At 45.8% G+C, this 13,215-nt stretch overlaps 1 protein-coding gene across 2 annotated transcripts in view; it reads right to left on the bottom strand.

Annotated features, from left to right (window-relative positions):
- NMNAT3 (nicotinamide nucleotide adenylyltransferase 3) overlaps window positions 1–13,215 on the bottom strand; it is a 94,019-nt gene that overhangs the window by 58,759 nt on the left and 22,045 nt on the right. For both annotated transcript variants that reach the window (XM_005282518.5, XM_005282519.5), the window contains exon 2: window positions 6,674–6,825. In XM_005282518.5, coding sequence (XP_005282575.2) covers window positions 6,674–6,782 — 109 coding nt within the window. In that variant the 5' untranslated portion in view covers window positions 6,783–6,825. The remainder of the gene's footprint in view (window positions 1–6,673; window positions 6,826–13,215) is intronic.

Here is a 13,215-nt window from a genome sequence, read left to right as displayed (position 1 = left end):
GTAGTCACCTTCCACACTGTGATCGCCACGTGCTTCTCCACCATGAGGGCAGCTCTCATTTGGGTATCCCTGCACCGCAGGGCTGGGGCAAGCTCAGCACACAGTTCCAGGAAGGTGGCTTTCTTCATCCGAAAGTTCTGCAGCCACTGCTCATCATCCCAGATCTGCATAACTATGTGACCCCACCACTCAGTGCTAGTTTTCCGAGCCCAAAAGCAACATTCCACCATGTTCACTTGTGGCGTGAATGCCAAAAGCAACCTAATGTTGCTCCTATCCATGTCGAACAGCGCCTTAAACAACTGTGATTTCCATTGACTTTGGAGCTTCAACACTAACTCCACTGTTATTCACGATGTGGTAATGGTAGCTAGCAGAGCAGTGGAGAGCAGTGTGGGCTCCATGGCAGAGCAAGAAGAAAACAAGGGACGTTGAAAAATGCCATTAACTGAAGACAAACATATGGAATGCTGGGACAGAAAGCAATGCATCATGGGACATTGAGCCCAGACCCATGATGCGCTATGATCCCCTCTGCCTTCCCTCAACACCTACTGGCAGAAAGTGGAGAGCTGAACTGTGGGATAGCTACCCACAGTGTACTGGTCTCACTGTCGATGTGACTGCCTCAAGTGTGGACACGCAGTGCCGACAGCGTATGATAGTGTGAACACACAACAATGATTTTCTTTGAATGCTTTTTGATTGTCAACCAAACTCTCGGTGAAAAAACTCTCCCAGCATAGACATAGCCTTAGAGAGCACTTCTCTTTTAAAACAGTCTCTGACACCTTTTCTCTTCTTGTGCTTCCACTTGGAAATTTCTAGGCTCCAGTTCCCATCAGCTTCTGGGCAGAGTCATTCAAAGATATTGCCCCTACTAACTGCAAACGCATTGATCAGCTGGGGTAGAGCCATTCAGTGTTGAAGGCCCTTAATGACTCTGTCACCTCTTCCTAGACATAGACTGTCCATTAGGTGTCAAGTGTCAAGAATGAACACTCAAAGCCACACTAAAGGTTTCATTCAGACTGGAGGCTGAAATATAACAAGACATTCACTAACCCAAAATAGAACTCATAAGATAACAGACACGCTCCACAATCTGTCATAGTTACTGTCTCGTCACCCAACAGTAAGTAACAATAAAGTGGCACAAAGTAGATGAGGGGGTAATTAGAACAGAAGGGGCAGTGAGTTGGAAGTCTCCAAACTTTGAGTTCAGTGCATGATGAGATGCTGTTTTTGGAACAGAGCTAGGAATGGAGAGAACTAGAAGAGATAAGGTGTCACATTCTGGGGTGCAATCCAGACTAGTGAGGGGCTGTGTCACCAGCTGCCCTGTAACCCTGAGTGCCACACAATGTTTTGCTTCTGTAGCTCCCAACCTGTGCTGCTCATAACCAGTCTATTACGATGCAGGTCACACCCTGGGTGTCTGTGTATGGCTGCAGTCCTGATCCAGCAGTTCGCAAGCAACACACCAGTCACACTCTAGCTTCCACAAGCCTTGGTTACCACTTGCAGGGTAAACCCAACACACAGTCTTGGATTTTCCCCAAAACATGTGTTCTGCAAAGTCCAGCCCTCTTCTGACAGTTATGATTCATTGTCCCATGTAAAGAGTCAATATTCAACAGTTTGTTGCTTTAACTGAAATTACCAAACAGTTTAGTTTATTCACAGCACTGGACTGGTTTAGATTAAAAAAATCAAGTTTATTATCAAAAGAAGATATACTGGAATTCACTTAAAATCCTAAGAGATAAGGTTAGAAATGGTTACAGGCAATTAAAAGTGAAAACACATAAGAGCCTAAAAGAATCTATCAATTTTGGTTCAAGGCCTTGTTTAAGATGGCCTTTTTCACCCCCAGTCTTCCAGCAAGATGGAGACTGATCCTTTCCTTGGTCGGGATCTCTCCCATAGGCTCAAAGGTGCTGGTGCCTTTATCTTCTTAGGTGAGAGAGATAACTTGGGGTTCTCCTCTTTCTTTTATAGTCCAGTGAACCTTTGAAGTGGATTTTTCTAAGGGTTACCCTTGAAAGTAATGTTTATTCAAGCAGACCCTTTTCGTTGGGTTGTTTGCTAAAATGCAAATGGTTCTGTTTCCTGCTATCTCCTCCCCCTGCTAGCTTGAATACCCCATTTATTACTTATATGTAAATTGAAGTAAACAGACATTCCTTGGACCTGTCTAACAACATTTACTTAAGCAGGGCTGTCTGGTTTTGAACGTTTGCCAATATCATCATACAGGGGGAATTTATAACTTTACATATCACCATATTGACCACTGAATTATTAGTTCTCAGACGATACCCTCACAAGGCATATTTTTGTACAAAGATTATTACAATGGTGTTGTGGCAGGACCAGTTCGCTCTTGCCTCTGCTCAAGCCCACAAACAGCTCAGAGACCTTTTTGCTGGTAAAACACCCCATGCACTTTCTTAACAATATTTGTTTCCACCATCGTTACACACCCTATAGCCTTACCCCTACAGTCCTAGGAAGCCCTCAGCTCCTAAGGCAAGGTATCTTTTTGCAAGCCCCTTTCCCATATGGCCTTTTAGTTCTCCTCCGCCTCAATTAGACACAGCTCTTCTTAATAAGGTCTGTTCTAGTAATTAATCAGAGTTGTAGTGGCGCAGCTGCTGTTGCCCAACACTCCGTCACAAGTGTGTAGCGTGTGACTATAGTGGTGCTTTTGGTCACAGAAGGACAGAGCAACATCTATGATATTATGGTACTCTACTGATGGATTATTAGCTACTAGTAATACATGTAAGAAGGGCCACTATAATCAACATATTGTACCAGACTATATCGAAGAACTCAGGATATATTGGAAACACAAAGAGGAAAAAAAATCTCTAGTATCATCTGTTAAATGTGAAGAGCTAGGAGACAGGTTGATTTGACTCCTGTGTGTCATGGACATGCTTTTTGTAAGTTTTTGAGGTATCGTGCATGGTGTACATCTGAATTATGGGGAAAGAGCAGCAATCATATTTTGCCATGAAGAAGCAAGGTGTGAATAGTAAGTAATACTGGTTACAATAAAGCCTTTGCACATGTATACAAGTTGGTAACTCAAGTTGTTCCCAACTGGTTTTGCTGGTGCTCTCTGTTGGGTGTCACCTCCCTATCCCCACTGAACAATGTCCTAACACCACAGCAACCATCTCATCTTCTTTCAGTCCATTTTCTCTCACTTTTCCCCCCTTTCTTTCCTTCCTTCCTTCCCCCATATTCTTTTTTGCTGACTCTTCTCCTCTCAAAACCCTGTCTGTTAACTCCAATCCTCCTCCTCATTCCTCCACTCTCCTGAAGACTATATGCTTCAGGGTGAAAGGGGAATCCACTGAACGAAATCCACAGGAAAGTCACAGGTGCAGAAAAGAGAGGCTGTCAAAGCCTGCAGTCTTCTACATGCCAGCTACTCCTGCAGCCAGCTAGCTTAGGGGCCACAATGAGAGTTTTACCATGCAGCAACATGTTTACGGCATGTGCTGGGTGAATGGATCTGGGGTCCCTGCAGCTTCACTGATCTTCACTGTTCTTCTCTTTGGTCTGCCACCCCCTCTTGAGCTTGTCTGGAGCACCCAGCTAGGAGACACCAACCAACAGAAGATATACAAACCAGAATACTATCAAAAATATTTCAAATCACCTAATGTCAGGCAGGTTCTAGAATTGGCTTTTCTCACTGTCTATTGAAACTGTGTGAATCCATACAAACTATAAAGATGGCAGGGGAACATCTGAAACAACTGAAAATCTAAAGGCACTCAATAAAATGCCATTCCTAAAGTGGGAAAGTATGTGAAATAGGAATATAAAGCCTGCATTTGAAACTGAAGAGGTGTGCAAAAAGATGGGAAAAAATTACCAGAGATGATGTCAGTTATGTTATATGCAAAAGGGTGATTCATGCCATTCGTAACAGTGAAGCAGGACTGTGAAGAGAAATTGAGGCATACTATTGTATAACTGCTATATAGCTTCTGTCTGACTCATCATTGAGCAGAGACAACCAGGTAGCATCAGTAACCAAAAATGTTTTCTTCTACCTTCAGCTTGCTAGCAACTTCACACCGTCTGAAGAAGGACCATGCCACAGATTCCTTATGTTTGTTACCCACAGAGAGCATTATTACAACACCTGTATCTGAAGATGGAAGCAACGCAAAATAGAGCAGATCATGGTCCCCTTTTAGTGAAACAGGCCTCTGTGACACAGCACCACTGATCTCTTACCCCATCATAGGTTTCTAGTCTGCGTAGGTCATGGTCCTCATCTTCCAAGCCAATCAATCAATCAGGACTCAGTTACATCAGCAAGCACATCTCTATCCACATCCTGCCCAGATATCTGCATTCCTCTGGAACAATGCAGCAGACAAAGTGAAGGACGAAGCATTTAAGCTTTCTGGGTGAGGGATTCTACTGTGAAACAAGCTTCTGGAGGAGACTAACTCAGAGTGTGACCAATGTCTAGGGCAGGGGTCGGCAACGTTTGGCATGCGGCTCGCCAGGGTAAGCACCCTAGCGGGCCGGGCCAGTTTATTTACCTCCTGACGCGGCAGGTTCGGACGATCGTGGCCCTCACTGGCTGCGGTTCGCCGCCCCGGGCCAATGGGGGCGGCGGGAAGCCACGGCCAGCACATCCCTCACCCGCGCTGCTTCTCGCCACCCCCATTGGCCCGGGACGGTGAACTGCGGACAGTGGGGCCGCGATCGGCCGAACCTGCCGCATCAGCAGGTAAATAAACTGGCCCGGCCCGCCAGGATACTTACCCTGGCGAGCCACGTGCCAAACGTTGCCGACCCCTGGTCTAGGGCATGCTACCAGACCCTTCTCTTAGAGAGTTCCCTACCACAGCTCGAATGATTTTTTTTTTTAATCTATCTAGTTACCTCAAGTAAAACTTCCCAAAGCCCTGGGAGAAGATTCCACAAAGCTATTGGTATGCAGATCTAGTTTACCTGGGAAGCACTTAGAAAGCACATTTATGGTGCTACAGAAGACCATGAGATAAATATTCCCCTTATTGCTTAGACTATTTATATTAGTAAATCTCTATGCATTAACAGAAGATACTCTTATGATGGAGACCTTCTAAGTGTAAAATAAATAAGTGAACAACAGGTCTATTTGTTTTAACAGAAGGAAGGATGTACTGTACAATGTGCATTACTCAATTACCTGTGTTGACACTGATTAAATGAAAAAGTAAAAAAAAAAAAAAAAAAAAAAAAAAGTTACATCCCTCACAATACCAATCACCAAACATTAGCCCACTAACTCCACCACTCATCACACTGACACAACAACAGCCTAACTCATTCAATTTCAGTTCAACAACCCTATCACATATCAAAGAATTGAAAGTCACACTGCAAAGCAAAACTTTCATTCCAACCTTCCAAAGGCACATTTCTAATAAAATTTGGGCTAAATTATGATTTAACAATCTGCCAGAGTGAGGGGCAGTGCCTGGCTGCACTGCCCTTAGAGCAGACCAGGGAATGAACTGTGATTCAGACAGTCATAATTCATTTCCAGGTTCAGTCCTTCCTTCGGGGAAAGCAATCAGCCACTGGCCTGTTCCAGTATCAGATTGTTTCCCACTTCACACCACCTCAGCTTGCTGCCTTGCATATTGGAGCAGATGGAGTCATGACCCACTCCTACCCCTGCCCATACTCTCTTTGTCCAGCTGTACAGCACGGGGAGCAGTAGCCCAAAAGAGGATTGAAACCCTTTAGTACCACAGCGAGAGCGCAGCAATTCTCCCTCCAGAAAACCACTCTGTTTCCTCTCAAAGCATGCCATTAGCATGCAAGTGCTGCTCTCTAACCAATGCAGGTTAGCAGCATTTCTGGATCCCCATGTTTGACCAAACAATTCTTGCTAATGCTATTCTCCAATCACTTTCAAATGCCTTATCTCCCTACCCATTCCTTACATCCCCCTGCCCCCCCCCCCCCGCCACTTCCGATCAATTACTTATCCCCACTCCCTGACAATTTCTGGGAGAAAGTACTCAGGAATTAAGAGTTAATCAATGTTGGGATTCTTTCCTTCATAGCAACACTGTGCTGCTTCAGATTCTTGCTTTCTTTTAAACTGAGGATTCTCTAGGCCACTAGCCACTCCGCTTAGCTACTGAGATTTCCTAGCTTGCTGAAATTTTGACCTGTCCCTCATGTAGACTATTTTACTAGGGGAGGAAAGTTCTAGCCCTTAATGAATACGGGTAATGAATCTCACTTTTTCCCCCCTTCCCAGTTTTACATGGTAGTCAAAACTGCAAACTGCACCATTTCTTCATATTAAATTACTACCTCATCATAAAATCCCAAAATTTCAACATCAATGCTTCTTCTCTGTACCAAAGGGCGCCCTTTCACCAGACCTACAGCATGCAGCAAATTTCCACTGCAAATGAGATCTTAAAACTGTTGACAAAACTAACTGCAATTGTGCGAACACCTTGTTATAAAATCTCATACTTAATTAGCAAAAAATAAGACCATGAAAATGAGAAAATGTTAAAATGACAGCCAATCAGCCCTTAGTCCCGAGACTGGAAAATCCAACCTCCCTTTCATTTCAAATACTCCATGTTCCCCAAGAGGGCTGCATAAACTCCATCCTACTGACCTGTTTGATGAAGGTGATCTCTAGCCAGCTCAAATAAACGCATGTGCATGTTTGTGATAGGGTTAAATGAGCCGCAGGCAAGGAGAACAAGAGGTATCCGGCTCTTCATCGTGAGAGATATTGCACACCAAGATCTTGACCAGCATTTCACCCTAAAGGAAAAATAAAGATTAAAATAACCCTTGTCTCAGAGAGGTATTCCACAGCTGTTTCTCACAATAATAAATAATGAATTACTATTTTCAGAACTGTCCATCATTGGAACATTAGTAAAATGTCAAGGGATCAGCAGACAGCAGCATAAGAATATATGCCAAGTAAGTATTAAAATCAAAAAACCTATATCTGTACAGAAGTTAAATCTATGGACACACCCCTAATAATGTTTTGGAAACAGAAAAGGTAGGAGAGGACGTTTTTAAACGAAATTAAAATGGTCTTCTGAACAAGATGATTACTCTTGAGAGCTATTATCACCAAAACCCTCATGGTCTTAATGTTTTTCACAAAACATACATTTTTGCATCAGTAAGACAAAACACTATACATCTAAGGAAATCCTGAGTCTGTATCCACATTTTCAGAAGTACCACAAAATAAAAAAGATGCTTAAATTGTAGATGTCAAAAAGCTATACATGCAGCTAGATAACAAGGCAAGGCCATCTATACTACAATAATCACAATGGCAGGGGAACCTAGCTACAACAAGGTAGTTTCCTGACAAATAGAGGAGATATCTGTATTGGAGCACTGACGGGACTTAAAAGGAATTTAACTGTCTGGAGGACAGAATTGTAGGAATGGAAGGGCTCTCAAGAGGCCTTCTAGTCCAGTCCCATGCGCTCAATGTAGGACTAAAGTATTATCTAGACCATCCCTGACAGGCGTTCGTCATTGGAGATTTTTAAGAGCAGGTTAGACAGAGATTTCACAATCTCCCTATACAATTTAATCTAGTGCTTAACCACCCTGAGAGTTAGGAAGTTTTCTCTAATGTCCAACCTAAACAGCCCTTGCTGCAATTTAAACCCATTGCTTCGTGTCCTATCCTCAGAGGTTAAGGAAAACAATTTTTCTCCCTCCTCCTTTTATGTACTTAAAAACTGTTATCGTGTCCCACCCTCAGTCTTCTCTTCTCCGGACTAAACAAACCCAATTTTTTTAATCTTCCCTCATAGGTCATGTTTCCTAGACCTTTAATCATTTTTGTTGCTCATCTCTGAACTTTCTCTAATTTGTCCACATCTTTTCTGAAATGTGGTGCCCAAAACTAGACAAATGTTGAGGCCCAATCAGCGCAGACTAGCAAAAATTACTTCCTGTGCCTTGCCCTTGTGGAGTGGGCAACAATCGGCGTGGCAGGCACCTTCCCCCGGCCGTAACATTCCTTAATGCAAGATTTGATCCACGACGAGATATGCTGAGAGGACACAAGGAGACCTTTCATTCTATCCACCACGGCCACAAAAAGTTGGACGGACTTCCGAAATGGCTTAGTTCTCTCTATATAGAAGGCTAAGGCTCTGCATACATCCAGTGAGTGCAGTCTGCGCTCCCTATCGGAGGAGTGCAGCTTGGGGTAAAACACTAGGAGAAAAATGTCCTGAGCCATGTGAAACAACCTTAGGGAGGAAAGCAGGGTGAGGTCTAAGTTGGACCTTGTCCTTATGAAAAACTGCGTAAGGGGGCTCAGACGTGAGGGCCGGAGCTCCGAAACCCTTCGAGCCGAGGTAATTGCTATGAGGAACGCAACCTTGAATGAGAGATACAACAACGAGCAGGTGGCCAGTGGTTCAAATGGGGGGCCCGTAAGTCTAGATAGGACTAGATTGAGGTCCCAGGCTGGAACAGGCTGACGAGTGTACGGGAAGAGCCTGTCCAAACCCTTGAAGAAGCGACTGACTATAGAGTTTACAAAAAAAAAATTTATAATGATCGAGAAACCATCTGAGCCTGGATGGAAGGCGGAGATGGCGGCTAAATGGACCCTTACTGATGACAGGGACAGATCTTGATGTTTTAGGTGCAGGAGGTAGTCCAGTATGAACCGTATGGGGGCAAGGAGAGGCAACTGTTAGTGTTGCTCGGCCCAGATGGAGAAACGTTTCCACTTGGCAAGGTACATTGCCCTGGTGGAAGGCTTTCTACTACCCAGGAGGACTTGCTTGACCTGGTCCAAACATGACAGCTCCGTGGTGCTTAGCCATGGGGCATCCAGGCTGTGAGGTGAAGAGACTCCAGATTTGGGTGCCGGAGTCTGCCATGGTCCTGTGTGATCAGGTCCTGGACTAGCGGTAAGGTGAGTGGAGCCGCCACCGAAGTTTCCAGGAGCGAGGTGAACCAGTGTTGGCGCAGCCATGCCGGCGCTATCAGTATAGCTCAAGCCCGGTCCCTGTGGATCTTGAGGAGCACCATGTGGACCAGCGGGATAGGTGGAAAAGCACAGAGCAGGTGGTCCGCCCAAAAGAGAAGGAAGGCATCCCCGATGGACCCCAGGCTGTGACTCCTAAGGGAGCAGAATGCCTGACACTTCCTGTTGCCACAATTGGCTAACAGGTCTATCTGGGGAGAACCCCAGAATCGGAAGATTGAGTTCACCACATCTGGTTGAAAGGACCATTTGTGGCCATGGAAGGTCCGGCTGAGGCTGTCCACCAGTGCGTTCTGAACCCCTGGGAGGTCTGACGCCTGTAGGTGGATCGAGTGTTCTACGCAGGGGGCCCACAGCATGAGGGCTTCCCGGCACAGGGGAGAGGAGCATGCACCCCCCTGTTTGTTGACATAGAACATGCCGAGGTGTTGTCTCTGAGGACTGAGACACACCTGCCCACTATGTGGGTTTTGAAAGCGTAGCATGCCAGACGCACCGCTCTCAGCTCTTTGACATTGATGTGTAGAGCTAGGGGAAAAATCTTCTGGCTGGCGTGCACACACCTGCTTGGAATGGACGTGAACAATCACTCGAAGAAGAAGCACCATATTTAGTGTAAAGACTATATTTAGTTGCAACTCAACATGTGTCAGTGGTTCCTGACGAATAAGAATCAACCTTTCTTTAGGAAAATAACTAAAAAGTACAAATGCAAAACACATTTACAACTGATAATTTAAATCATGATTAAAATCAGTGATATCAATCAATCCACCCTGTTGCCAGCCTGTCTAAGCATTCACCTATGGTCCCAGTTTTTCGCTGGATGAACTCTGCTGCCCTCCGTATACTGGTGGTAAATCAAAGCTGCCCCCCTCCCGCCTCATAAATCAGTTCAAGCCAGGACAAGTTGTCGTTACTGGGCATCACCTGGCCCCAATAACTCAATTTATGCTGTTCCTCCCCAGCCCAAGCCTCCACAGAGCCCTGTGTGCAGATGGCAGGTGATGTCAGCACTACAAACACACAAAACACTCCACTGGAGTGGTTGTGTCCCCCACTCCTCCTGGGGCTCCCTATTCCTAGGAACAACAGCAGCCATGCTCCCTTCTGCCAGTAGAGGCAGTGACACCAGAGCGGTTTCTTTGCAGACTTAGGAAGACATTACTGCATTGGTTATACTTGGTTCATGCTTCACAGCTTTCTTTTGCCCCCACAAAGGTTATAAATGGAATTTATTTTTAATGAAAGTGTATTTATATTCTACAGAAGTGGATGGTTGCTTCCCACCTGGGAAAGATTTCTACGTGCCCTGGAAAGCTCAGTCCCTGGTTTCACATATTTATACTTCACAGACTCTAAAGGTGGACTCAAAAAGTACATTTTTATTAGTAATAACCAGACAGCACTGCTAGTACAATCCATATATTTATTTTCATTTTGACTTAAAAGCTCCACACAAAAGAACACCCATGCAGAGCTCTAAGCTCCACTGACATCAATTTAAACACACAATAATGAGGAGTTACAAAGCACTGCCTCATACCACCCAACACATTGCATCGTAATCAACACTCAGCAGGCCCCGTATGAATTAAACCTCCCAGCCCACCTTCTCCCCAAACAGAAAACCCACCCCCAAGGGCTTCAGCCCTTCCTGACAGCCCACTCAAATAGATGAGCTTTGCAGCGTGCCTGGAAGGCAAGCAGGCTTAGGCTATTTCAGACCAGGGTAGGGAAGGGAGATGCATTCCAAAGGGGAGGTGCCCTCATGCTGTCAGCACCTTCTCTTTTATACCAAGGAGTAGGGGAGTCCAGCACAGGAGTCCCTGCTGGTCTAACTGCACCCAATATCATCTTCTTCCCTTCATCTCTAATCTGCCAAATTTTGCAGGACAAAGATTCCAATTCCCTAGCAGCTTTAGATAGCTGCCATTAAAAATAAAACAAACAAAAAAAATCTTCCCCAAATGAAGGAGATCCCCCCCACTCCACTTATTACACCTCAATTCAAGCAAAATTCAATCCTGGGGCACATAACAGCTTTCCTGTAATGTTAAATCATGACAATTTTAACCCCAATATTTTGTAGCACCACATGGCTAGGAGCTGAAGCTTTATGCCACTGGAAAGAGGAGATTTCTAGCTTCCTAGTGTGACATAGCATTTGTATCTACCCCAGAATAAGTATCTAAAGACGACTTGTGTGCCAGGAGAGGAAAACACTCAAAATGAACTTAAGACTGAGGCCTAGTCTACACTACGAAGATAGGCTGATGCAAGTCACCTTGTATAGAACTATTTGTGCACATGTCTATATTCAACTTTTTCTTTGGCTGACATAAGCACCTCATTAGAGTGATGGAATAAAACCACCTCCTCAAATGGCACAGAGTCATTGTCAACCTACTGAGGTCAACACAGTGCAAGTGAGGATACTTACTGCTGGGGAGATTCTGCGCCACTGTGCATGTGCAGAATTTATGTCCCCCACAGATTTCTTTGTTTCCCTGTAGAAATAGGACTTTCTGACGGGAAAGCAAAGGGAAGCCACAAGAACAGTCATGCGACCCTCCCTAGCAGTATGGTTTGGGTGCCCAGGGCTGCCAGCATACAGGTAAATCACTGTGAGGTAGTAGGTGGGACTGGGGAAGACCCAGATGGTGGTTCCTACCTTGCACCAGGCTCAGCTGCTAGCCCCTAATGGGGAGGATGGGACTTCCTCTTCCCCTGCATGGCATCTGGGGCCAGGTCAGACCCACCCCCCAGTTTCTCCGCCAGCTGCAGGAAGCTCTTCAAACTCCTCTCACACCAGCTTCTGACACCCATCGCTCCTCAGCTGCAAGGTGAGGGATCTCTCTAAAGGGAGCTGCTCCTCCACCCACCCAACCCCCATGGATCCAGAACCCCTCATACCCAGACCCTCCCACCAAGTCTCATGCCCCCACACTCAGAAACCCTCCCCCCCGAAGAGCTGCACTTCCTCTGCACCTGAACCACCCCAACAAGCCACCTGCACCTGGATCCCAACCCCACTGAGCCCCAACCAGCCGCACCTGGATCCCTCCCCCAAACCCCACTCCATCAGCATCTGGACCCCCCACTAACCTCCCCACCCAGACACCCCCCCCCGAGCCCCAATCACCTGCACCTGGACTCCGCTGCATAGTCCCATTACCATTGCACCCAGATCCCCCACCAACACCTGGATCCCCCCGTGAGCACCCACACCCAGATAGCCTCCACATTTATTTGACAAATAAAATTTGCAGAATTTTAAAATATTGAGCACAGAATTTTTACTTTTTTGTCACAGAATGCCCTCAGGAGTAGATACTATATAACTTGTGTTGACCCTAAAGGTCCTCCAGCAGCTGTCCCACAATGCCCCATTCCTTGCGACAGTGACTGCTTTAAAGTCACAACTTTAAACTTCACTGCCTCAAGGTCACAGAGAACAGATGCAATCCCTGCCCCCCACATGTTTTTGAAATGCCTTTTCCTAATTGCCCACCTTAGTGAGTACACCTAGCAGCTCACCCTTGTGTGCAACTGCCCAACTGCGACAAGCTCCTGCCTGGAGTAAACAGGAAGTACTGGATCTCGTGGGTCTGTGTGAAGAAAGGATTGTGCAAACACAGCTAAGGACCAGCCATAGAAACGTGACCATCTACAACCAGATTGCATGGCGGATGCAGGCAAAGGGGTAAGACAGGGATCAGTAGCAGTGCTGCGTGACAGCAAAGGAACTTTGCCAGGCATACCACAAGGCTGAAGAGGCCAACAACAGATCTCAAGCTATGAAGCAGACCTGCCGCTTCTACAAGGAACTGCATGCCATACAACAAACTGAGGTAGAGCTGACATCTGCTTTTTATTCACCTATTGGGGTTAGGCCGGGGGACAGGAGAAATAGAAAGAAGAGGACTAGGGAGGACATGTTCGGCAAGATTCTTGAGCCACTGCTGTCTGGACCGTGATCAAAGGGCTTGGAAGGCCAATGTGTCTGACAACATGGAAAAAGGGAGGACAAGAAAAAGGCCCAGAAGTCCCAGAAAGACAAGAAGAGGGAAATGCATCAGGACATAGGTCTTCTGAGGCAGCAAACCCAATTGCTGCAGACCCTGATTGACCTACAGGTCTAAAAATCCAGACTTTCCACCCTTTGC

The sequence above is a fragment of the Chrysemys picta genome, chromosome 9 (assembly GCF_011386835.1).
Source record: "Chrysemys picta bellii isolate R12L10 chromosome 9, ASM1138683v2, whole genome shotgun sequence".
Classification (NCBI taxonomy): Eukaryota; Metazoa; Chordata; order Testudines; family Emydidae; genus Chrysemys; species Chrysemys picta.
Note: the sequence above shows the minus strand (reverse complement) of the source record. Positions and strands in the feature narration are given on the sequence as shown.